The sequence below is a fragment of the Ranitomeya variabilis genome, chromosome 3 (genome assembly GCF_051348905.1).
Source record: "Ranitomeya variabilis isolate aRanVar5 chromosome 3, aRanVar5.hap1, whole genome shotgun sequence".
Classification (NCBI taxonomy): Eukaryota; Metazoa; Chordata; class Amphibia; order Anura; family Dendrobatidae; genus Ranitomeya; species Ranitomeya variabilis.
The window spans coordinates 717,167,849-717,195,470 of record NC_135234.1 but is presented as its reverse complement, the minus strand read 5'-3'; the positions used below and the strand labels follow the sequence as shown (position 1 = coordinate 717,195,470).

Here is a 27,622-nt window from a genome sequence, read left to right as displayed (position 1 = left end):
TGGCTTATAAGTGCGGGTGAGGAGCAGGAGGGAGCAGAGGAGGAGGAGGACCGGCAGCTGCTCCTGAGCCAGTCCCTGCCCGCGGACTCCTGCAGTCCTGCTCTCTCGCTGTCACTTCTCCGGACTCTTTTTTTCTCCGCGGATTGTGGCATTTCCCGGGCGAGGATGGTGGCCGGGGCGCGGAGTGCTGGACCCCCGGCGGCCGGACCCTCGGTGCCCGCTTCCCCTGCTCTCGCCGGTGTGTGGTAGCCGCCGGTACATGGTGGCAGAGCGGCCGCTGCCAGGCTGTCCCCCCCGGCGGGCTCCGCATAGTTGGGGAGAACTTCTGCACCGCGGGATTATTGCCTTCCCTGCAGCCAGGACTTGGACAGTTGTGTCCCGGAGTATCCGTCACTGGTGGCCCCGGCCACTGCCCCGCAGCTGTGCCCATCATGTGGGCTGAGGCGTCCCCCCTGGCACTGCTCACAGCCGCCTCTTTCCTGCTGGCAGCTGCCCGGGGCAGTGGGGAGTATTGTCACGGGTGGACGGACGCGCAGGACGTGTGGAGGGACGGCTACCAGTGTCCGGAGAGGTTTGATGGGGATGATGCCACCATCTGCTGCGGGACCTGTGTACTGCGCTACTGCTGCAGCAGCGCCGAGGCCAGGCTGGACCAGGGCATGTGCAACAACGACCGCCAGCAGGGGGCGCCAGAGCACGGCAGGAGCGACAAGGACAGCCCGGACTCTGCAGCAGGTAGGAGAGCAGTGCCAGGGCTGGGGTGGGGGGTAGTGCCAGGGCTGGGGGGCAGGGCCAGGTATGGGGGACAGTGCCAAGGCTGGGGGGCAGGGCCAGGGCTGGGGTGGGGGGCAATGCCAGTGTTGGCGAAGCGCCAGGGGTGGGGGCGCAGTGCCAGGGGTGGGGGGCAGTGCCAGGTATGGGGGACAGTTCCAGGGCTAGGGTAGGGGGCAGTGCCAGGGCTGGGGAAGTGCCAGGGGTGGGGTGGGGGGGGCAGTGCCAGGTATGGGGGGCAGTGCCAGGGCTGGGGTGGGGGGCAGTGCCAGGTGTGGTGGACAGGGCTGGGGTGGGGGGGCAGTGCCAGGTATGGGAGGGGGGCAGTGCTGGGGGGGGGGTAGTGCCATGTATGGGGGGCAGTGCTTGGGTGTAGGGGGCAGTGCCAGGGCTGGGGTCACTCGGGGGGGGGGGATAATAATGACCCTGGTGGGGTGTACTTATATCCAGCCATGATCCCACTAGTCACAGCTGAACTTTCCCAGCATGTAATGGTCATGAAGGTTTTCTGCTTTCTGCCCTGTAGTCAGCAGGTAAAGAAAAGTTTTTGAAGATTCAGAACTTCCCACAGTCCGTGCAAAGATGCCGTCACATAGGGGTAGTGTGGCCCCTCATTATTTGGGAATCCGTCTACTCTTTTTAGAGCGCAAGTAAACGTATTTGCAATCGGGACAACAAGCAGACCCCGTAATAATCAGTGAGGGTCCGTCCCCTACATGTATCTTAATCCATATTGACCATTATGGTCGTTCAGACTGATCACACGCGGCCAGTGACCCCGGGACCGACGGAGGGAAAAGCGGAGCTGGAACGTTCCTTCATAGACTAGGGGCAATCAGACACCGACAACTTCTTCCCAAGAGGGGACATGTCTGACGTTGGTGGCTCCCACAGGGGTAGATTTCACCTATCAAACTATTAACCATCTCCATCAACCGTAGACTGATGTGTGCGAGCACCGCTGGGCCATTATCAGAAAAAGACGAGTGACAAGAAACTTCATATAGATGTTACCTCATTATCTATCTATTATCTATCTATCTATTATCTATCTATCTATTATCTATCTTCTATTTATTATCTATCTATTATCTATCTATCTATCTATCTATCTATTATCTATCTTCTATCTATTATCTATCTATTTATTATCTATCTTCTATCTATTATCTATCTTATCTATCTATCTATCTATTATATATCGTATCTATCTATTATCTATCTATCTATCTATCTATCTATCTATCTATCTATCTATCTATCTATCTATTATCGATCTATTATCTATCTATCATCTATCTATTATATATCATATCTATCTATCTATCTATTATCTATTTATCATCTATCTATCTTCTATCTTATCTATAATCTATCTATCTTATATCTATCTATTATCTATCTATTATCAATCTATCTATTATCTATCTATCTATCTATTTATCTGTTATCTATCTTCTATCTATTATCTATCTTATTATCTATCTGTCTATTATATATCGTATCTATCTATCTATTATCAATCTATTATCTATATATCGTATCTATCTATCGTATCTATCTATCTATTATCTATCTATTATATATCATATCTATCTATCTATTATCTATTTATCATCTATCTTCTATCTATCTATTATCTATCTATTATCTATATTATATCTATCTATTATGTATCTATCTATTATCTATCTTCTATCTATTATCTATCTATCTATCTATCTATCTATCTATCGCTCTCTCGTACATTCTGTAACTATTACACTTGTATTCTGATTTGTGATTATCCCGTTAGTCCCGTTGAATGATCTTGGTTATCTAAAGCTTGCAAGCTCACTGGATTATTACTGTTAATTGTTGGGGTCTTCGGTTCAAATCCCACCAAGGACAACATCTGCAAGGAGTTTGTATGTTCTCCCCGTGTTTGCATCGGTTTCCTCCGGGGTCTTCCATTTCCTCCACACTCGAAAGACCATACTGATAGGGAATGTAGATTATAAGTCCCAATGGGGACAGCGATGATAATGTCTGTAAAGCGCTGGGGAATTATTGGAGCTATATAAGTGAGAAAAATAAATAAAAAATAAACAAATAAAGTTCTTAATTGTGAAGAATAGATGTCTATGGACAGATGGGGCTGTGACCCACTTAGGTGCCCCTTGCTTTCATTCGCTAGATTATTCTTATCCCTAGTAAAATGTGTGAATATTAGGAATGCTAGCAGTGAGTTCAGTGCTCAGAATGTATTTCAAAGGTGTCAGTGTATTCATGTTTTATACATGAGAGTGGTAGAAAACTGGCAGATTTTTCCACTTCTTAATACATAAAGCATTTCTCCTGGGTATTCCAAGATCAATACCCGAGCTGAGCAATGGAGTGTGATGACTGAGGCTGGAAGGAAGTTTGGGGACTGAGATTTGATGAAAATATTTTCTGGGTATTGAAGGAAAGTAGAGCAGCAGCTGCCGCAGTGGCTTGGATGTGACTTGGACAGTGTTACACATAGAGTTTCTGAGCATTTTGCTGGAGGAAAGGTGTCGGGAGCAGGGTGTGGGGAGCAGGTTGTCGGGAGCAGGGTGTTGGGAGCAGGGTGTGGGGAGCAGGGTGTCGGGAGCAGGGTGTCGGGAGCAGGGTGTCGGGAGCAGGGTGTGGGGAGCAGGGTGTCGGGAGCAGGGTGTCGGGAGCAGGGTGTCGGGAGCAGGGTGTCGGGAGCAGGGTGTGGGGAGCAGGGTGTGGGGAGCAAGGTGTCGGGAGCAGGGTGTGGGGAGCAGGGTGTGGGGAGCAGGGTGTGGGGAGCAGGGTGTGGGGAGCAGGGTGTCGGGAGCAGGGTGTCGGGCGCAGGGTGTCGGGCGCAGGGTGTCAGGAGCAGGGTGTCGGAAGCAGAGTGTCGGGAGCAGGGTGTCGGGAGCAGGGTGTCCGGCAACGTTTTGAGAATGGAAGCGTTCAACCCAGAAAACAATTGGCGGACGTCTGTTCTGGCAAAGAATAAATGTGATTACTTCCGAGTAAGTTCATTCATTGTGGAGGATTGACTCTTCATAGAAGGGATCACCCACTTTGAACCCATCGTAGAAGGAATCACCCACTTTGGACCCATCGTAGAAGGGATCACCCACTTTGTCGGGAGCAGGGTGTGGGGAGCAGGGTGTCTGGAGCAGGGTGTGGGGAGCAGGGTGTGGGGAGCAGGGTGTGGGGAGCAGGGTGTCGGGAGCAGGTTGTCGGGAGCAGGGTATCGGGAGCAGGGTGTCGGGAGCAGGGTGTCGGGCGCAGGGTGTCGGGCGCAGGGTGTCGGGCGCAGGGTGTCGGGAGCAGGATGTGGGGAGCAGGATGTGGGGAGCAGGGTGTCCGGAGCAGGGTGTCCGGAGCAGGGTGTCGGGAGCAGGAAGTGGGGAGCAGGGTGTCGGGAGCAGGATGTGGGGAACAAGGTGTCGGGAGCAGGGTGTGGGGAGCAGGGTGTCGGGAGCAGGGTTTCGGGAAACGTTTTGAGAATGGAAGCACTCAACCCAGAAAACACAATTGGCGGACGTCTGTTCTGGCAAAGAATAAATGTGATTACTTCCGAGTAAGTTCATTCATTGTGGAGGATTGTAGCATCATATGAGCAATCTCTCACAGTAATTAATGTAGAAATAGCTAGAGAATTAATAATGACCGACATGATTGTGAAACATTAACTCGTAAATGACCAAGTCCTCGTGGTTGATATACAGTGCTTTTTTATTATTACAGTACGTCCTCTTCTGTCCTTGTCCTTTCTCATAAAAACAAGCCATATCAATATGCCCTGTAAAGTCATACAGACGTCATATAAGGGATCACCCACTGTGGACTCTTCATAGAAGGGATCACCCACTTTTGACCCTTCATAGAAGGGATCACCCACTTTGGACCCTTCGTAGAAGCGATGACCCACTTTGAACCCATCGTAGAAGGGATCACCCACTTTGGACCCATTGTAGAAGGGATCACCCACTGTGGACCCATCGTAGAAGGGATCACCCACTGTGGACCCATCGTAGAAGGGATCACCCACTTTGGACCCATGGTAGAAAGGATCACCCACTTTGGACCCTTCATAGAAGGGATCACCCACTTTGGACCCTTCAAAGAAGGGATGAGTCACTTTGATCCCATCGTTGAAGGGATGACTCACTGTGATCCCATCCTAGAAGGGATCACCCACTTTGATCCCATCATATAAGGGATAATAATAATAATCTTTATTTATATAGCGCCAACATATTCCGCAGCGCTTCACAGTTTAACAGTTTCAAACACAACAGTCATAAGTGACAATGTTAACAATACAATAATTAAAGCGAAATAAGACGACCCTGCTCGTGAGAGCTTACAATCTACAATGAGGTGGGGGAGATACCAAGCACTGGTGTGTATTTACAATGATGTATTTACAATGATGGTCCAGCCATCTTCAGGGGGTGGAGGATAGATGGAGATAGTGAATGGGCTACACACACACAAACATAAAATTACTTTGATTAGTGAACATGGTAGGCCGCTCTGAACAAATGTGTTTTGAGCGAGCGCCTAAAACTATGCAAGTTGTGGATGGTCCTAATATCTTGTGGATGGTCCTAATATCTTGTGGTAGAGCATTCCAGAGGATTGGCACAGCATGGGAGAAGTCTTGGAGTCGGGAGTGGGAGGTACGGATTAGTGCAGAGGTTAGTCGAAAGTCATTTGCAGCTCAGTGGTTGGTTAGGCCGATAGACAGAAATGAGGGAGGAGATGTAAGGGGGTGCTGCACTGTGGAGAGCTTTGTGGGTGAGAACAAGAACTTTGAATTGTATCCTGTAATGAATGGACAGCCAGTGTAACGACTGGCGAAGAGTGGACACGTCTGAATACCGATTAGCCAGATGGACGACCCTGGCTGCTGCATTAAGGATAGACTGGAGAGGGGAAAGTCGAGTGAGGGGGAGGCCAATTAATAGAGTGTTGCAGTATTCGAGGCGGGAGTGGATCAGGGCGACAGTGAAAGTTTTTGTTGTTTCCATGGTGAGAAAAGGGAGGATTCTAGAGATGTTCTTTAGGTTTAAGCGGCATGAGCTGGCAAGAGATTGTATATGGGATAGGAAGGAGAGATCGGGGTCAAACATAACACCCAAACAGCGCGCCTGCTGCCGGGGTGTTATTATGGTGCCACCCACGGAGAGAGAAATGTCAGATTTAGGGAGGTTAGTAGATGGTGGGAGCAGAAGAAGTTCAGTTTTGGAGAGGTTGAGTTTCAGAGCGGACATGATGTTGGAGACTGCGGACAGACAGTCAGTGGCGTTCTGTAGTACAGCGGGGGTAAGGTCAGGGGATGACATGTATACTGACATAGGTTACCTAATCAGGTATGAAGTGACACATAAGTGAATGGAAATAAAAATATCTTTATTGACATATTATTTAAAATTACAAATCTTAAAAGACAGGATGATGGAAAAATAGGACCTCCAAAATAGAACCAGGGGGTGACCCTGAACATAACTCAGATGACAGTATATGAGGAGAAGTTTATATACACTATTGCTAAACCTAGAGTGATATTCCCGTAGGGAGAAGAACTAATAATGTGGATGGACGTAAGAACGTCTCTTTTAAAAAACCACATGGATAGTTGTGTGTCATCAGCATAAAGATGGCACTGAAAGCCAAATCTGCTGATGGTCTGTCCAATTGGGGCTGTGTAGAGGGAGAAGAGAAGAGGGCAAGGACTGAGCCCTGAGGTACCCCGACAGCGAGAGGAAGAGGAGATGAAGTGGAGCCAGAGAACAGAACACTGAACCAGCGGTCAGAAAGATAGGAAGAGAACCAGGAGAGAGCAGTGTCATAATGCCTACTGACTGGAGCCTAGAGAGTAGGAGAAGGTGGTCAACAGTGTTGAAAGCTGCAGAAAGGTCGAGAAGAATGAGCAGAGAGTGGTCACCGTTACGTTTTGCTGTCAGAAGGTCATTGGTCACTTTGATGAGTGCAGGGGATCACCCACTTTGGACCCATCGTAGAAGGGATCACCCACTTTGGGCTCGTTGTAGAAGGGATCACCCACTTTGGGCTTGTTGTAGAAGGGATCACGCACTTTGGGCTCGTTGTAGAAGGGATCACCCACTTTGGGCTTGTTGTAGAAGGGATCACCCACTTTGGACCCTTCGTAGAAGCGATGACTCACTTTGAACCATTGTAGAAGGGATCACCCACTATGGACCCTTTGTAGAAGGGATCACCCACTTTGGACCCATCGTAGAAGGGATCACCCACTTTGGGCTCATTGTAGAAGGGATCACCCACTTTGGACCGTTCTACTACATAGAGCAAAAAGCTGCTAAAGTAAGAGCACTATCTCTTTGTGTGAACACGGCCTGTCCTTGCATAACATGGGCACACAATTATTGGAATGGTTGCATGTGATACTACTATACTACCTCTGGCGGCAGCATATTCCCATTAAAAAAAAAAGGATCAGACATGTAGAAATTCATCATGCCCAATCCTTTTCCTCTCAGCACTGTCTGAACAACTTATGTCCTTAAATGGAACCTGTTATATCAGGAAATGCCATTGTCTATTTTCCCTGCCACTTTGATTGACAGTCTACTTTGCAGTCTATGTCTACAGAGCCGGCTGTCAATCAATGTGCCAAGGAGGGAATACAGCCGCCCACAGTCTAGTGACCCCTGTGTGCATGCCCCGATGACCGGAGGCAATCGTCATTTTCTCCTTGTAACCACACTTACAATAAGGCGGGCTGGCGTGAGTTTAACGCTATTAACCTGCAGATTAACTCTATATCTGCAGATAAAATACATAAGGGGTTCTCTTTAAGGTATTCGGTCAGTCCTGATATATTCGTCTTCTTTGGTTACTTATAGACACCTTAAAGTCTCATAGATCTAGCTGATCATTCCTGGGGGTAGCTGCTCACCCCTGTTCACCTACTTATAAAAAATACACTCATTTGATCCATTCATTGTGCATCTTAGTGTACAAGATGTTATGTTTATTGGTAAGTGGGATGTCCGACAATGACACCTTATCACCTTTATACAGGATTAGTGTTTGATCACTGCGGTCGTCCCTTGGGACCCCCACCAATCAGGAGTACTGGTGTCCTATGTACCCCTATGGAATGAAGTGGAGGGTGCACATCCGTGATCAGTGGTCGGACCATCAGCGATCATAACTTCTCATAGGGGATCATTGTAATTGTGGGACAACCCCATTGAGAGGAGCTGGGATATGAAGGTTAAGGTCCGGATAACACAGAGCTATGATATAATAAAGCTGATGTGGCAGATGATCACATTGCTCTGAGTTGACGTTTGTTCCTCAGATTTTTATGTAAGGTTGAAATGAATTCTTATCTGTTAGGATCATTCTGCAATAAAACCGTCCTATTCCCTATAATGGAGCGGATTTCCAGATGCTTCAATCACGGTGATTGGCCACAGACAGATATTTTTGTAAGCATGTCCAATCAGGTTTCTTTTTTTTTCCACAGATTTTAATCAGATCTTGTGATCATTTACGTACACCGATTTAGATAGACTGACGAGATCCCTGCATGCTCTGCGCACCACTATAGTCGACACATACACCCGAATCCCATTTTGTGGGGGGTACGGATGCAAGCCCCGACAGGGACAAGGAACTGGTGAATGAACGCAGCGTGAAAGCCCCCTTTGTCTCCTGTAGACTGCAAGCTCTTATGGTCAGCAGGGTTCTCTCTCCCCCGTGGGTTTTCCGAGCAATTACAAGATTTCCAGTATTGAGATTTGTGCAAATTTATTTAATCACGAATTAAAATTTTGACATAGATATTCACAGTAAGTACACCAGCCTCATTAAGTGAGTTTCATGAGGCATGCAGTTTGTTTAGATAAATCTGGTGACAGATCTGCTTTAACTGTCTACGTACAATTGATACGTTTATCATTATGGTTCCAGGCGATATATATATATATATCAGCATGCGATAAGCCCAGCTGCCCACCTACATTAATTCTAGTGTCAAAGCAGAACAAAGTTATACATAAACTATATAATTTATTAAACATATCTCTTAGACATATCAGATGTATTCAATAAAGCAAATCTGCCGCCAAATCTCCCTAAACAAACTGCATACCTAATTAAGAAAATAATTTTGTTGGGCCTGATGTGGCTGATGTACTTACTTTGAAAATCTATATTAGAATAGCCATACAAGCACTTGCGCCGGCAGAATACCCAGTTTATGGTTGCTCTTTGTTAAGGACTTGCTGTCCATTGACTTGTTCTCTATTAATGACCCCTCTCTGTTGATATTTACACCGTAATCTTCCCTGCCCCTGGGGAGCAATCAGTCACAAGCAGCGTGTCATATATGTATTGGAAGATCCACCCCTGCCTATGAATGTGAGGGGCGACTAAAAGCGGACCTGTCACTTACTATAAATATGTCCATTTTTATCCATTTTTTTTCCTGCCCCTCTCCGGTCTGGAGATATGGCCGCCTCTTCCCTGTATTTAAAGCCAGTCTTTTTATCCTTCTCAGTGTGGGCCTCACCTGGACAATTTTTTTTGTGAAGCACACCCACTTGGCTAAAATTAGTATATTTACAAACAATGAAGATAGGGCCACATTTCAGGCAGAGAAAACAACAACTCCAGATTAGGGAGAACAGCGGATTTAATACTGAGCAAAAAAAATACGTTTATGGCAAGTGACAAGTCATCTTTAATTTACTTTATATAAATGTTGCCTGAACCCCCTGATTTCAGCAGGACCAGAATATCATATAATGTGTATAGCGGTGTCTTGGCTCTCCCCAATTAACAGATTTTTCATCAAACAGGGATTGGGCATGTTGAATTTCATTATGTCTGATCGTCTAGTTCTTGTAGGAGTTAAGATGTGACCCATTGAGAACACATATTACGTAGGTTTGTATAAAATACTGACGACTTGAACATCTAATCCCGCTTTTCTCCTGAATCCAGCGTCGGTTCTCTTTTGTTCCTGCGCCTCTCCGTAACTTGGATATGGCCCTCTCCCAGTCTCTTCGGTCCTCCAATGGACATGGTCATTGACACATCTCTGTTGATTGCTTTTTGAGGTCCACGCCCAGTTGACTAAAAAAATAGATTTACATAAAGGGAAGAGGGGGTGATATCTCACGAACTGAGAGTCACAGGAACAAAAAATAAACCAATTTAGGAAAACATTGGCATTTACACCAGATTAAAGGGGTTGTCTGTGTCTTTAACATTGATGGCCTATCTTTAGGTTAGGATGGGATTTATAGAAATCTCATGCCCACTGTGCCTTTTTTTTACGCAGCGTAAACTGACCTGTGGTGCGGTCAGTATCTCTTTAGGACACAGTGAGTTTTCTGTGCATATTTTGACTTGCCTCACATACTAAGTTCTGTCTAGGCCCGTTACCTCCAAGAGTAATAGACTCTGGGCCTTGGGGCTAGGCGTCCTCTCCCAGGTCCCGTCTCCGGTAGATCGCTCTGTCTGTCGGTCACTTATGCTCCGGATTTCGCTATCTCCTTCCTTTGATCTCCACTCACTTAGGCACACCCCAGAATGTGGCACTGCTCACATTGGACTTTAGGTCCTCTCTCTATGCACTCCAGTCTCTATATGCCTTTCTCCCAGGTAATTAACACTTTCCTTTCAACTTAATCCTTCCCACTCTGGGCTAGTCCCAAACATCAACTCTCACTATCCCTACTGTCAAACTGCACACATTTTACACATTACTAACATCTTAACAAATATTGCAATTCACATTACACATTACAACATACTTGTTTCTTCAAGAGGAGAATGTGGGCAGTATTTCCAACTCCTTACACTTACGCTGCCATTGCTCCGTTTAAACAGGGTTCTTCAGATTGGTTAGGGTCCCACGGATAAGACCTGCAGTGATCATCAAGTTATAACCTATCCCTTGTATAGGTGATAACACGCCATGGCAATAAGCCTTTAAGGAGCTACTTTTTATGAAGAACTTTTATTCTCCTTGAAAGAACAATTCTGGAGCATCAGTTTCCAAAACCTCTGTACAAAACGATTTTATTCTTCCTGAAAAACTACAAATCAGTTGATAAGTGGCTGTTACAAGTATTTTCTAAAACGAACGAGTCAAGAGAACTCTCCGCACATGTGTAAGACCCAGTAGTGGCTTCTGTGCGTCGTCTATGTACCTTCCAAAGTCTCGTACTCTACAAATGCTTATTAGAAAAATCAACACTACAAACTGGAGAATTTAAGGAATGTGTTTGATGAATGGCTGGGATTATGACAGTATTACCCTGGCACAGCAATTATCAGACTGCCAGCTAGCAATTTGAAGATTTTTTTTCCTTCTTCTAACCTCTATGAAGGAGATGTAGAAGTTGAAGAACGAGAGGATTATCATAGTAATGAGTGTGGCCGTTTCAAGCAATCATCTTCTCGCTGACTTTCCTGAATTACTCCTCTAATTAGGTCATTCACATAATATCCATAGCCACTAATCAGCAATTATCGTTATACAACTTGTTAATTATACTGTAGTAATTGCTAAAGAAGCGCCGGCCGCCATTGTGGAGGGACACAAGCCCCTTCTGAAACACATCAGTACAGGGTTATTTTAAAGTGTAAAGTTGTCAGAACACTCATCTAGCCGACAGATATTCTTCCAGACTCCCCCATGCACCTGCACGCTTCTTTCATAGAGGGGTAAGCAGCTTCCAGAAACCACTTTTTTCTCTCTTTAAGTATAGAAGATCAGGTGTGTTGCCCTTAGGCTGTGTGCCCATGATGAGTTTTTGAGGCTGTGTATTTTTGCTTAAAAATGTAGCGTGTTACAGTTAAAGTAAAACAGATGGGATTTATATAAATCTCATGACCGCTGTGCCTTTTTTTTTACGCAGCGTAAACTGACCTGTGGTGCGGTCAGTATCTCTTGTGAGCACAGTGAGTTTTCGGTGCAGATTTTCCCCATACACTTGCATTAGATGCGGAAATTACCGGGAAGTATCAAAAACACAGCAACTTTGTTCAAAAGATGACAAATAAAAAAAAAAGCATCAAAAACGCGATAAAATGCATGTTAAATAAAGCACTCAATAATGTACGGTAATTAAAAATTGTGAAGTAATATAATGTACATGAAAGGTGCAGAAAATCTGCGACAATAAAAAACTCACCAATAGGTCATCGTGAGATCGTAGCTTTAATCAAGCATTCTACATGATTGATTACATATCACTTCTAACCAACGCCAGTTCTCCACGATGGTTAGGAAAGTAAAATGGCAAATATGAGAATGGCATGATATCAGACAAGCGAATATTTTAGATTACTGGATGTCTTTTGCTTCCAAATACTGTGCACGAAAATATGACTGGAGTTTTACTTCTTAAAGAGGTCACCAGTAACTTCCCCAGAACATGCAGCTGCTTTTTTTTTGCTTTTTTACTTAACACCAGTGTTCTCCAACGCCACTCCTCAATCACCAACACATCATGTTTTTGGGATTTCCTTAATATTGTTCAGGTGATAATGCCATCCCAGTATAATATTAAGGAAATCTGAAAACATGATCTGTCTGTGGTTCTTGAGGAGTGGAATTGAAGAACACTGCTCTAGGGCTTGGACCATCTGGTATGGGCATGAAGATGTGGCCTGTTTGAGAACTAATTTTGATAATAGTAGATCGGCTTAAGGGAAGATACAATATATAACAGCATATGATACTGAGATTTCTAGAAAATTATCCTAGTCATCCTGTTTTCATTAAGTCTTGTGAAGTTCTTCCTAAAGAGAGGACATAAAAGTTGGCTGATGGAGACCTCTTTCCAGGTTTTGCCCAATGCTGTGATGCAATCGACAATGAATGTTTTTTATTTCTTTTCAACCTTTGGAATCGAACCACCATGAAGAGAAGTTACTCCCATAGCTGAGCTATAACCTCAGAAATAAGTTGTGTTGTAGGTTTTGAAGTTTACGTCACATTTAACCATAATACCCAGGGATTACTAACGGGATTTATTCTTCTCCGACTTGTCCTTTCTTGGCAGAATCATTACTGTAGTGCTTATTCTCAACAACTTTCAAGATCTGAATAAATTGTGAGATGTTGAAAGTGTTTATCCTATAAAAGTGCCGATTGTTAGCGTGATGATTGTTTGGAGGTCCCACATGGGAGTCTGCTCGATGCTCTCGTTGAACTATGTAGGTGTGACAAGCATTCTTTCTGCTGACAACCACATGTTTGGCTGATCTTTGGTAGAAGCAGGTGTCTTCTACTTTATTTCACAAAAGGTTCAAGCTAATAAGCTTAGTCAGAAAACTGGAAGGTTGGGTCCTCACACGGATTTCAGTCAAAGGCAACTTTTTACATTTTTAAATGACAATTTATCCTTCAGATATAAATTGGTATCCTAAAAAAAAGTCTGAACTCACGCTGAGCTGATCTAAGTTTCCAAACTTTTTCCTAAGCTGCATTTCAAGTTACTGTCCACAGGGCAAGTTCAAGGTTAGTGGAGACCCTTGGCCTCTGACCCCTTTTTTATATTGTTGAAAATACACTTACAAATTCTCTAACTTGTCATTACGAGTTTCTAGGAAATCCCCAAGGAGGTAACCGTTCCTAGGTTGTGAGATCCTTTGGTCAAGTGGCTCTTTTGCCGTCATATAAGGGCTCATTTAGACATCCATTTTATGACGTACAAGAAAAACGGTCCAAGTTACATTAGTGTTTTGTTCAGAATTTTATCTGAGTATAATCCAAGTTTGACCACAGTTTGGTCCAAGTTTTAACAGTTTTTCTTGGATGAGAAAAATAAATTATCTACCTTCCTCTATCTAGCTGTCTCTGAAAAACAGAAAAGTACTCGGAAAGCATCCGGGTGCTGTTTAATTTTTTTTTCAAGGACTCTTAGCCTTGCATTCCCAATCTTGATGAGACACTCAGCAAAATCGGACATGTTTCTACCATTTTGCACGGACCGCTTTGCCCAGAGAAAATCATGGGCATGTGATCGGCCCCATTAACTAATATAGAAACGAGTGCTATCCGTGAAAAACATGGATAGCACCCTATGCAAAAAATGGATGTGAGAATGAGCCCTAAAACCGTGTTTTTCTAAGACAGCACATGACCTATAACATTTCATTGATCCATACACACATTTGTATTAAAAATGGATCCATATCTGCGGTCTGAAAGCATGACCAATTCTCATCCAATTGGTTGGTGGATCAGGCTCAGCCTTTTAAAATTATGGGTACCCATGAAGTCTGAACACTTGGGCCCATAGAGTAGAATGGATATGTTCACAGACAAATTATTGCAATTACACGTTTTATTATACACATGTTTATTTCCTTTGTGTGTATCGGTACTACACAAAAAAAAAAAAACAGAAAAAAAAGGCAAATCAGACATAATTTCACACAAAACCCCCAAAATGGGCCGGACAAAATTGTGGGTAAACAACTTTTTTTTAAGCATATGATGCTCATTGAAACTCACCTGTGAAAAGTAATAGATGTGGTCAGTATAAAAATCACACATGAAACCAGATAAAAAGGGGAGAAGTTGTCTCAAACTTTGCATGGTGTGTCTGTGTGTGTGCACCACTCTAAGCATGGAGAACAGAAAGAGGAGAAGAGAACTGTTGGAGGACCTGAAAACCAAACTTTTTGAACAATATCAACAATCTCAAGGTTGCAAGTCCATCTCCGATGTCATGACTGAATGTTAGTGGACTTTCCCAGTGAATGGTCCATATATCATATGATATTGATAAAGCAGGGGAAAGTCAGCTCACCTACAAGAAGACAGAACTCGATGTACAGAAATGTTATAGTACTACAAGTCTAAGGAGTAATATGGAAGAAATAGTGGATCCAGCATTAAAGGGAACCTGTCACCCCCAAAATCGAAGGTGAGCTAAGCCCACCAGCATCAGGGGCTTATCTACAGCATTCTGTAATGCTGTAGATAAGCCCCCGATGTATCCTAAAAGATGAGAAAAAGAGGTTAGATTATACTCACCTGGGCGGGCGGTCCGATCCGATGGGAGTCGCAGTCCGGTCCGATGGGAGTCGCAGTCCGGTCCGGGGCCTCCCATCTTCTTACGATGACGTCCTCTTCTTGTCTTCACACTGCGGCTCCGGCGCAGGCGTACTTTGTCTGCCCTGTTGAGGGCAGAGCAAAGTACTGCAGTGCGCAGGCATCGGGAAAGGTCAGAGAGGCCCAGCACCTGCGCACTGCAGTACTTTGCTCTGCCCTCAACAGGGCAGACAAAGTGCGCCGGAGCCGCGGCAGGAAGACAAGAAGAGGACGTCATCGTAAGAAGATAGGAGGCCCCGGACCGGACCACGACACCCATCGGACAGGACCGCAGCGGGACTGCCCCTGGGTGAGTATAACCTAACCTCTTTTTCTCATCTTTCAGGTTACATCGGGGGCTTATCTACAGCATTACCGAATGCTGTAGATAAGCCCCTGATGCTGGTGGGCTTACCTCACCATCGATTTTGGGGGTGACAGGTTCCCTTTAAAGGCTGTCTTCTAACAAAAACTCTAATGAATAGTAAAAGATGGTGTTGGCTATCATGACTTGAAATGTTCATCAATAAAAGTGTTGTTCTTAGAAGAGGATGGTTAATGTTGGACTATTTCTCCCATACAGAGACATATATTATCCATAGGTCAAAAAAAAAAGTATACTACTATTTTTTTTGTTATGACCAACAATGTGGAAAAGCGATTCATAATTACGGTACCTGTTGGGCAGATGCTAAAGGAAAACTCTTCAGACATCCATTGGGATTATACTGATCTAAGTGCATACACTGATCGCACTCCAGTGTGAACACAGCCTTATATGTTAGATGCTTCTCCACTGACCATGTTTGAGATTCTTAATAGCTAATGGTAATTTATAGATCTGGAATGTATTGATGGAATGTATTGATAGATGGATGGATATGTAGATAGATAGATAGAAGTGAATGATGATGATGATGGAATCCATTGACATTCCCTTTGTTTAACTTTATAGTGACCTATCACTTGCCATATGTATGTAATTTTTTCTACCTGGTGTAAATGCCGCTGTTCTCCTAATTCCTTTGTTCCTGGGCCTCACAGTTTATGAGGTATGACCCCCTATTCCCTGTACTGTATATACATCTAGTCTTTTTTAGCCAACTGGGAGTGCTCATCAAGAAGACTCCACGAAGAAAAGTTGGATACCACTCCCACTTGTCTATCAAGACTAGATTTACATAGCGGGAAGGGGTCATCTATTTGCTTACAGTGAGCCATGGCTGCTCCCACAGAATTTGGCTGGAAACAGAATAATGAAATTAATTTTAGTGCAAACCTTTTATTCTATACACGTCCCAAGCTGAGTATTAGGCCACATTCACACTATCAGTATTTGGCCAGTATTTTACATCAGTATTTATAAACCAAAAACATGTCACCACTTCTGTATTTATCACCCACTCCTGGTTTTTGCTTACAAATACTGATGTAAAATACTGACCAAATACTGCTAGTGTGAACGTGGCCTTAAAGGGATTAAAATACAGGGTGCAATATTAAATATCAATACGTATTATTATTATGATTCCATATGCAGACTCACTTTCTACGATTTGTGCCTTTTCTGTCAGATGGCATTAAGAAATGACAACCAGATGTTCTCTCCAGCACACCAAGTAAGGTCATGCGCAATGACCTGGGCGTCTTATGCTGTTGTGAAACTATAACTCCCAGCATGTCCAGACATAGTGCAATGCTGCAGACCACCATGTACCGGTATTTCCAATGAAGCTCATAATGGATTATTACCACTCGTCACATATACAGCACGCTTTATGTGTCTGCCACCTGCAGCTCTTGGGCGGCAAAAGTACAACTCGTCAGTCAGAACATGCTGGGAGTTGTCATCTTACAAAAGCCGCTGATCTTCTCAGTTGTCCTTGACGCATCTGTACAGAACTGGAACTTGATTCATTGCCTTTCCTGTGGCGACTGCTAATTAAAAAAATGGTTCAATAAGTGCAATTATTCCACCTGTGTAATGCACAGAATCCCCTAATCCTGTAATTACAGCCTCTGCGTCCACCGGCTGCAGTCATTTCACTCAATTAGTAGTAAATTCGAGGCCAAAACAAAACATTGATTTACTTTATAAGCCGTGCTAATCTCTCCATATTGAATCTCTTTTTTTCACCACTCACATGGATTATAGGATATTTCTTCTGATCAGGACAACAGAAACTAGGACCTAGGCCTTATAGGCCTCGTTCACACGTTGAATATTTGGTCAGTATTTTACCTCAGTATTTGTAAGAAAAAATCAGGAGTGGAACAATCAGAGGAAAAGTATAATAGAAACTCGTCACCACTTCTGGATTTTTCACCCACTCCTGGTTTTGGCTTACAAATTCTGAGGTAAAAATCTCACCAAATATTGAACGTGTGAACTTGGTAATAAACCCAACTGAATGTAGCAACATTGTGTTTATGGAGGCATTACAAAACGATGAGTTTTTCAATAGGAAACCTCTTAAGAAAATGCTTGTTTGGGTCTCTACACGTGACATTTTTTTCAGGCAGGTTCCAAAGTGCTAAAAAAAATGAACTTATGCACAGCAATGTCAAAATGATTTGCACATGTTCCATCTTTTTCCGCTTCTTTCAACCGCTTCAAACTTGAAAAGTTTCTAAAAGAAGTGAACCTACCATTTTCAGACAACTTCCACTCACTGCGTTATAGATAGTCAGCATGAAAAGACATCAGCAGCAAAGCTTATGCAAACAAGACATAAAGGAAAAACTTCAGGAAAACAAAAAACGCTGTGTGCGCATACCATTTTATTTTATTTTTTTGGAGGGGTTTTTCTTTTCCTGAAGTAGTTCCTAAATCGGGTTTGAAGAGTTTTGTAAGTGGTGTTTTTTTTTACAGCCTTTTGATCTGTAAGTGACGTTCACTTTAGCTTTTTCCTGTCTTTGAGATTAAATGTTTTTCAAAACCTCTTCAGGAAAATCTCCTTGTACGAGTAATAAAGTTTTTCACGCAGAATACCATTTTTTACTGCTAAGTACAAAATAACTGCTTACAAGCAAAAGCCACCTGAAAAATGGGCAGATCACTGCTTTTAACCGCTTGGCATCTTTGGAAATCTGAAACCGTTAAAAAAAATCTCAAAAGCCGGGAACATAATTTTACAGTGCATCATTTTACAGTTCTTTTTAGCCTTTTTTAAGTGCTTTTTCAAATGAGCTGGGGCACATTGTGTGCACTTTTTGAGGAGGATTTTGGAGCGAAGCCTTCAAATTAAACTCATCAAAATATTATGTGTGCATTTTGTTCAGACAAAAGTTTTTGAGAATTTTTTTTTTTAGCAGATCCGCTCCAAAATCCTAAAAGAAACAATTTAGAAATGCTTGAAAGACTCTTTCAATTCATTTCAATGTTTTAACCTCTATGCTGTTCATTTCTACAGTTTTTTCAATAATTTTTACACTTCTGGTTTTGAAAAATGTCTGGTGGGACAAAAAAGCATATATCACTTCTTTACTTCTTTGAAGCGGATGCTGATGGTTTCCGATCCAATCTAAGCACTGTCAAGTCAAAAGGCTGCAAAAATGCTTCAAAACTCTTCAAAATTGCTTCAGATAAAGAAGAAATTGTCCAAGAAACCCCTCAAAATAGCATCTCCTGAAGCAATTTTCACTTGAAAAATGCGTCATTTTTGAACAAGTGCAAACAACTCTGTATATATCCTTACAGACCCTACGTGTGGCCTATCTACCTTAGAGTGCCCGTGTGAAAAAATTCTATAATAGACATTTAAATATGTAAGTTTAGTGCATGGGTTAAACTTTACTGTACTGCCCACAGCACAAGGGTATCACATTACTCCAGGGGCTTAGATCGCATGGAAGAACCAAAGTGTAGATACGTTTTAAGACCCAACATGACTTCTTGTCTCTTTTCATTCCCTTCATAGCTGCAACAGAGGTCAGGCTTCTGGGCCTCAATGCAAAATTTGTATCGGGACCCCTCTTCTACCATTTACCATTTAAAACACTGATGTCTTCTTATGTGGGCTTTGAGCCCCTCTCAGTTACCAGGACGTGGGTGTGACAGTTACCTCTGCACCCTCTAACATTCTGCTCCTACTGACGACTGACATGTTGGTATATGAAATTACAGTCAGTGGTTAGGTCATTGCATATATATTTAACTATTTATTTCCTGCTGCCTATAGAGTGCAGTCATTCCTAGACGGTCCCTCACATGATGAGTAGTGTTCCTTGCCTACAGATGGTGCACTGGAATAATACTGTAGTCTGGTAGATGGGTTAAGTTACCTTCAAGTAAGCCAGGTGCCCATCACCAGACACCACATGATCTGCTATCAGTAGTTCCTTGGCAAGTCTAAGCATGAAATCATCGATTTATAAGACAAACTATGTCATCACGTTCACTATCATGGTTATAATGGTATCTGATAGAAAATGTGAATAGCAAAGCAGATCATGTCATCACTTTTTCTTAGTTATGTGAAACTTGGTCTTAAAGAGGTTAAGTGTGAGTGTTGGCTTTCCAACAACTTGGACTTCTCACCTCCATGCCTAACCACCACCCATTCTTGGGACCCGCCCAAGCTTAGTCACTGTGAATTAGGGCTCATGTAGATCAGAGGTCCCCAACCGCCGGTCCGCGGACCGGGACCGGGCCGTTGGGGTTTTTCAGCCGGTCCGCGGCGCCGCAGCTCTTCCCCTGTTCAGCGGTCACGTGGGACCGCTCATTAGAGAAATGAATAGGCTGCTCCACCTCCCATAGGGGCGGAGCCGCCTATTCATTTCTCTAATCAGCGGTGCCGGTGACCGCTGACAGAGGAAGAGGCTGCGGCACCGAAGAGCAGCTGTCCGGGGGAAGGAGCGGGACGCCGGGAGCAGGTAAGTATCGCATATTCACCTGTCCTGGTTCCACACGCCGGGCGCTGTCTCCATCTTCCCGGCGTCTCTCCGCACTGACTGCAGGCAGAGGGCGCGATGACGCATATAGTGTGCGCGCCGCCCTCTGCCTGATCAGTCAGTGCAGAGAGACGCCGGGAAGATGGCGCCGAGGAGCTGCAAGACAGGTGAGTATGTGTTTTATTATTTTTATTGCAGCAGCACAGCTATGGGGCAATAATGAACGGTGCAGAGCACTATATGGCACAGCTATGGGGCAATAATAAACAGTGCAGAGCACTATATGGCACAGCTATGGGGCAATAATGGTGCAGAGCACTGTATGGCACAGCTATGGGGCAATAATGGTGCAGGGCACTATATGGCACAGCTATGGGGCAATTATGAACGGTGCAGAGCACTGTATGGCACAGCTATGGGGCAATAATGGTGCAGAGCACTATATGGCACAGCTATGGGGCAATAATGGTGCAGAGCACTGTATGGCACAGCTATGGGGCAATAATGGTGCAGGGCACTATATGGCACAGCTATGGGGCAATTATGAACGGTGCAGAGCACTGGCACAGCTATGGGGCAATAATGGTGCAGAGCACTGTATGGCACAGCTATGGGGCAATAATGGTGCAGAGCACTATATGGCACAGCTATGGGGCAATTATGAACGGTGCAGAGCACTGTATGGCACAGCTATGGGGCAATAATGGTGCAGAGCACTGTATGGCACAGCTATGGGGCAATTATGAACGGTGCAGAGCACTATATGGCACAGCTATGGGGCAATTATGAACGGTGCAGAGCACTGTATGGCACAGCTATGGGGCAATAATGGTGCAGAGCACTATATGGCACAGCTATGGGGCAATAATGGTGCAGAGCACCAGGGAAACAAGCATGGTGCTCCCACTCATTCCTGAACCTATGGTAAGTTGAATCACATTCTCATTATAAATGTCATAATTATATGATAAGTATGCACTAAGCTCCATCCCTCCATAACCCCACCCCCATATGACCAAAGCCCCGCCCATGCCCCACCCCCACCGGGCCATGGAAAACTGGTCTGGCTTAAAGCCAGTCCCTGGTGCAAAAAAGGTTGGGGACCTCTGATGTAGATGACCGAATAACGTGGACAAGTGCTATCTGTCGTTTGTTATTTTATTGTGGTGTTCAAAAAAGAATCGTAGTGTGCATGATCTGTTTCCGAGAATCAGATGGCGCTCGCCCATTCAACTGTATGGAAAAAAAAATTGGACTGCACTTGGATGACAACCATGGACTGACATAGTGAAGGTTGAGAAATTTTATTTTCTCTTCCACCTCCGAGAAAATCGGATCACACTCTGATCAGAGTTTGATCAGAGTGTGATTAGCATAAGCAGGCCAATTTTCTCAGGCCAATGTGGAGAAAACGGTCTTCTGCACCTGCTCTTAGAGTGACGGGGAAGTAAAGATACTACTAAACTCCCTTGGTCTTTAGAATGATTGTGGACTCCACCAACCTCACTTTCATGACATAAAACATTTAGCTTCTTTATTCTAAACCTATTGTATTCTTTTTTTTTCAGTTCCCATCTACGTGCCATTCCTGATTGTTGGATCAGTATTTGTGGCGTTTATCATCTTGGGGTCTTTGGTTGCTATTTGCTGTTGTCGATGCCTGAGACCAAAGCAGGAACCTCAGCAGAGCAGAGCTCCAGGAAGCAATCGCCTTATGGAGACTATCCCTATGATATCAAGCGCCAGCACTTCACGCGGGTCTTCATCTCGGCAGTCCAGCACAGCCACCAGCTCCAGCTCAAGTGCCAATTCGGGGGCAAGGGCTCCTCCAACTAGATCACAAACCAACTGCTGTCTGCCAGAAGGAGCCATGAATAACGTCTATGTGAACATGCCCACCAATTATTCAGTGTTAAACTGTCAACAAGCGACCCAAATGGTTCCGCACCAAGGACAATATCTTCACCCCCAGTTTGTGGGATATGCTGTACCTCATGACTCTGTCCCCATGACCCCAATGCCACCTTTTTTAGATGGACTCCAAGGTGGATATAGACAGATGCAATCTCCATACCCTCACAGTAACCCTGAACAGATGATGTACCCTGCAGTGACTGTTTAAGAGAACCCAGAAACCGCCAATGAATGGACTCTGTGGGACATATTGCATTTTATAGGGCTTACAGACTTTGTACGTCGGAGCGAGAGAAGTGGGATAACATTATTGTAAAATGCATGATGGTGACAAAAGTTTTTTTGTTTTTTTTAACAATTGTGCATATGCTTTTTTATTTTATTTTGGAGGGGAAACGTATTACTATAAGTTGCCTGAGCCAATAACTTTCTCTCTGCTGAATTGGAGCCTTCAGCATGGAGCAGGTTTAGTATATTCTGGTATAACAGGTATAGGGATAATTTTTTTTTCTTCATTTGAGGTTATAAAAAAGGTGAAAATAACATGTTTATATTTAATACAAAAAGACAATCATTCAGACAATCAAACGTTAAGACAGTGCAATTACCCGAATAAAAAAGAGGTTTAAATATAATTATTTCTATTATTAAAAGTTTAGATAAATTAAATGAATCTGAAAGAAGCCATGACTGTAGTTTCGATAGACGAGTCATTTACTTCAATGAGAATGGACACCCTCAAGGGAATAACTATGGGGGTTGGCAAAAAGTAACAAAAGGCCCTTACCAATGGTAGGTGGGGGCCTTATCGCAAATTTTATACTAGGCCCAGGAGCTTCAATTTAAGGCCTCCATTTAAATTAGATCAAAGTCAATCAAATCGGACAATTTCAGCAGGATTGGCCAACTATCCCTTCACAAATTATGTTGGGGCAGAGGATTAATTTCAACAGCCGCTCCTTTTGATCTCCCTAGATATAAGCCGCTATCACATGGTGCTCTCCTGTGTTCTCTCACAGAGTTCCCGCATTTGGTGAATTGGCAGAGATAGCTGTTGGCTGAGCGATACTTCGCCCATAATGTGTGTGGGTGGCCTAACACCTTCAATTACTTAATTTACCCATAAAGTATGTAATGTCCTTAATCAAGAATCATTGTGTCCACCACAGGAAAACATTCAGGTCTGGAGATTTGGACGCTTATGATGCAAATGGGCAACATGTGAGAATTTTCCTTTTACCTGGGACAGGATTCAGTTTGCTATCATTGCCCCATATATAAATACCCTGGCAGAATGGTTTACTTTCAGACATGAACAGTTTGGTCCATCAGTGCACCTTTACCAAGCGCCGATATCCTAGTTCATCGGCGCTCGCTTACCTGCCTGTTAATAGAGGCTGACGATGACGAACAATCGCTATTAGAAGGGTTCTGTGCCCATTTACAGTTCATGTTATCGGCAGCACATAACTTGTTTACATGGGGTGATATTTTGCTCAATCATTGGGTTTCCCCGGAATGTTTACACAGGCCAGTTATAAGGAAAGAGCGCTCCTTCGCTGATTATCTTCTCTCGTAAATGAACCATAAAGCCATATCTTACACCATAGACGTTTCAATCTTCAGACCCCAGCTAGCACCTAGAGGAGGATGGTAGAGGACATGTGGCTCCTGAGTGTCTTTATTACTGAGTAAAAGGCTCCATTATGACAGATTTTCTCTTGCGTGCACCTGATACTCCAGTGAAAGCAGCCATTTTGTAATATCCTAACATTTTTGAGACTTTTGACTATTGTACGAGGTTGTAACTTGCTTCTTTTTGAACAGAAGCTTTCTCCATATCCCTATATGCTAATGTGGTGACCAATATGTAAATGTCATAGAGTGGTTTGATACTAAATGACTGGTGGCGTTAAACGACCACCGATCGGCTACATGTTTTATGGTAGTCATTTAACAGGCCACTTGCTCTTCCGATGCGGAAAGAACAATCTACTGATCATTCTTATGAATAGGCTCTCATTGTTCTTGGCAGCACATGCTCTGTTACACAAGACAATGGGCTACCGAGAACAAAGATTTTTTTTTAAGCAAGTTTAAAAATAATTTCACCTGACAAATGAGGGTGATCGGCAGCCTATTTACACTGTACAAGCTGCAGACAATCATTCAGTGCAAATGTACCCTTATCTGTACCAATAGACATCTGATCTGACTCTTTTCAGCTGATTTCTTCTCAACTGAGTCCTTCAGATTGTTAAGATCTAGTTGTGGCCTAGCTAGGGCCAGCATTAAGTCTAAAGCCCCCATTCACACCAGATAGCTAACAGCCAAACGTTGGTTCTGCTGATCGTTCGCTTGGCCGAATTGTCCCACGTTCTCTATGACAGAGCTGCTGCTACTGTATAATTACCTTATAATTAATCAATTCTCAAAAGACAGGATTACACATTGGTGTACACCATCGGTAAGTTATGGATTCAATACAGAAAAAGAGAAAAGATAACGTGTAATTAAAATTTAACTTTTATTCCATATAGGTTAAAATTATTAATATATAAGATTAACATACATACACCCAATGGGGATATATATTGGGTCACAAGAAATTTAAATGTGACCCACTGATTCCTAATAGTGAATAAATGTGGGAGAGTAAATATCAATTCAAAGGATTTTTGACTATTGTCCCCATAAATTATGAGTCAAAATTACTCCGGTGACAATTGTGCCAGGATCACTGATAAGTGCGTAGAGGTGCAGTTTTTGTGATTGGTGCCTGTTGATGTAGTAGAAGGCACGATCACTATAAAATCTTTAGATGATAAATTGTTTATTGCAGTGTCTTATATTAGATGCATGAATAATGCGTACATGAAAATTGAGGTTAGAATTTAGTCTGCAATTTTAACAGTGCAGCGCTCATCTGTGTGAACCTGCCACTCAGCGACCATTCATAGAATGACGCCCTAAGTTAGTGCAATAGACGATACTGAGGGGCAGAATCACACCGGTGCCATTGCGTGATTATACCCAGGAATTGAGAATAAGAAGCAGCGCACATGCTATGGGGATGATCGCTGCCTGAAAGCCGCTGTCGATTGTATTGTCCTGCAGCGGCGGTAATGTATGTATACCGCTCAGTAATTCACGTGCGATCTCTCACCAGCCATACTGTGACGTGCGGTGTGCTAGCAGCAGGGGTAGGCACACCCTATGTGATTCACAGTGTGAAACCTCCGCTGCAACTGGGTACGAGCAGATTCGATTAAAAGTGGACTGTGGATACTGCTTATATACTGCACTGTGCCTCAATTTCCCATATCAGTAACCCTGACTTTCTCACATATTACTCTAACTATAGGACATGTGTCCCGACGCGCGTTTCACCAGTATACCGGCTTTTACTAAGGGTTAGTTTTGTATCCGCTACTGTCCTCCCGCAGTGGCAAATCTTCATGCCAAACATAGCGTTTACCCGTTGAAATTCAACAAGCCGGGTCCTTCTGGGGTAGAGACAAGGAGGTTCCCATTCATATCAGAAGGCCAGACAATCCTAAGCAGGTTTGGCTAAGCTTAGTCTAATGTTTCTGGGGGGCTGCATGTTTGTGTATTGCAAGCAAATGACTGACACCCCCATGTACTGGCCACAAAATGGTCTCCAAAGCCTCAGGTCAGAGGATGAATGTAAATGATGGCCCATACAAAGATGGCGTATATAATAGCAGAATATCGTTAGGGCTGAAGCTGCTACTAAACTCCACAGTAAGTAGTTCAGTTTATCACGTATGTTGCCGTCCATGTCTGAAAAAATTACTGTATATTTTAGCTTTAATATATTTTATATTGGTTCCAAACAGAATGATTTTTAAAAATGTAAATGATGAATTTTGTGTTGCGCGCAACAGAGAATGTAGAAAATTCTTCCACTTAACATAGCAAGACATAGCTGCAGTACAGAAATATCGTATATCAGCTTTTACCGAACCAAAGGTCTACCAAACCATGCATCATAATAATATGCTATATCTATACCTTATAGTTATACAATTCTAAGTCCATGTCATGACATAGTGGAAGAAATACGGCCTTGTACATACTAGGCATCATATATAGCACTGAGCTCATCCTACTAAATATTGTCAGCACTTGTCACAGAAGTGCCTTGTGGTTGGGTGAAAGCTCTCTAGACCTACTGGTTTTCCAAAGGTATGTAGTAATTCAACATATTAATTCTGTCCAATAAATGTTGCTTGGTCAGATGTGGATATATATCAGCGTTGAGGTTTAGTATATTAGGGTACTAAATGGAGGCCATGAGATCAGATCGCGAAACATTGCCAGTCCTCAATGATTCAACGTACGCTTTATGCATGGTAGAACACCACGTTACGGAGTGCTTTCTGTCTCTTGTGTTGGGACTTTGCATTATTGACATATTATAAATGCCCGTTGTATACAATGCCTTAAAATACTAAACCGGGTCTTAATATTTGGTATCCACCAACTATACTAGCCATTTACAAGTAGGCTCATAAATTTAAAAAATATAGTTTTTTTCCCCCAGATTTCAGCTAAAGTTAAAAAAAACAACAACAACTTTCGTTGTTTTAGGCACCACCATGGCTAATTACCTACATGATTCCTCTTTGCTCAACTTGTCCTAATGTAGAAATAGTCATAATTTTTATGGATATTCATCCTTTCAATAATCATGGAATATTACTATGGTTGGGTCATTTTTAGTCCAATCGTATCAAAAGCCACTAGTTTTCAAGGGGTAAATAAATCTGTGTAGACATCATCAGCACATCAGACCACTTCTACAGCCAATGTGGTTTTTCTAATAACGTAAAGAATCCAGAAGATTTTTAGGCATATTGGCTTGCTCACCAACAATTTTGGAAACTTCAATTAGCGTTTTAACCAAAAATAGAGCAAAAGTTATATTTTTAGAGATTTCGAGTATCTTCAGGTTATATCTCCAGGATTGTCTGTAGTTTTCGAGAGACCTATGTCAGCCTATATTGTAGACAAACGCACCCATTGCACAAATTTGCTAGGGACAACCTTCCCTGATTCATCTTGAATGGGGGGTTCAATTGTTTGTATATTGTAAACTGTAAAGAATAAAGCTTAAGTTAAATTTGTAAAGGTTAAAAAAAATATTTTCCATTTCTTGGGTTCAAATGAATTGAAATAAAAATATGTGGTGTTTTGCACAATTTCTATGTGTAATGTATAAATAGTGTAAAAGAAATATTCATGTTTGCCATCATTTTCTGAAAGGGCACTTTCCTTTAAGTGTTTTTTGAAGTGAAGTAAATTCTCAATTTTTAATAAATGTTTTATGGAGTGATACGTAGTTCTCCGCAGCTATTATTATATCCTTACTCTTGTCTTCCACTTTAGACACTTGTACTTTGTAACTAGGGTCCTCCATCGATAAACTGATCAAACAGTGTACAGAACCTGATATCATCAGCAATCAAGCTTTAATCTCAGGGGTTTAATTTCCCAGCAGCACCCCCACAGGGAAAATAAGGCATTACATTATTCCCATTGAACAATCTGAACTGTGTAATCCAAACATGTTATGTCCTCCAGAATAAGAAGCTGAACACTAGCCAGCAGCAATGCACTGTGAAATAAGGAGGCCCACAGCTACTACTTTTTTTTGCTACTTTTTCAACACAAGTAATAATCATGCCAGTTATAGATGAGCTGATCAATCTATGGAGGTTCAAATTTGAGTTGAATTTCCTGAAATTTTTGGTTTCACACAAATTTGAACATTTTGAAATTCGATTCGTAGTTCACAAAAAGAAAACCTGCCTGTCTCTACAGGGTGGGCCATTTATATGGATACACCTAAATAAATAAAATGGGAATGGTCGGTGATATCAACTTTCTGTTTGTGGCACATTAGTACCGTATATGGGAGGG

At 43.1% G+C, this 27,622-nt stretch overlaps 1 protein-coding gene and 1 long non-coding RNA gene across 2 annotated transcripts; both read left to right on the top strand.

Annotated features, from left to right (window-relative positions):
• On the top strand, positions 1 to 23,075 carry SHISA2 (shisa family member 2). Its single transcript, XM_077298314.1, has 2 exons — positions 1 to 735; positions 21,331 to 23,075. The coding sequence occupies exons 1-2, from the start codon at positions 432 to 434 to the stop codon at positions 21,882 to 21,884; spliced, it is 858 nt and encodes a 285-aa protein (XP_077154429.1). The 5' UTR covers positions 1 to 431; the 3' UTR covers positions 21,885 to 23,075.
• Positions 23,076 to 24,030: 955 nt separating this feature from the next.
• Positions 24,031 to 27,037, top strand: LOC143817153 (uncharacterized). Its single transcript, XR_013224077.1, has 2 exons — positions 24,031 to 25,851; positions 25,886 to 27,037. It is a non-coding gene; the product is annotated as an uncharacterized LOC143817153 (long non-coding RNA).
• Positions 27,038 to 27,622: the final 585 nt, after the last annotated feature.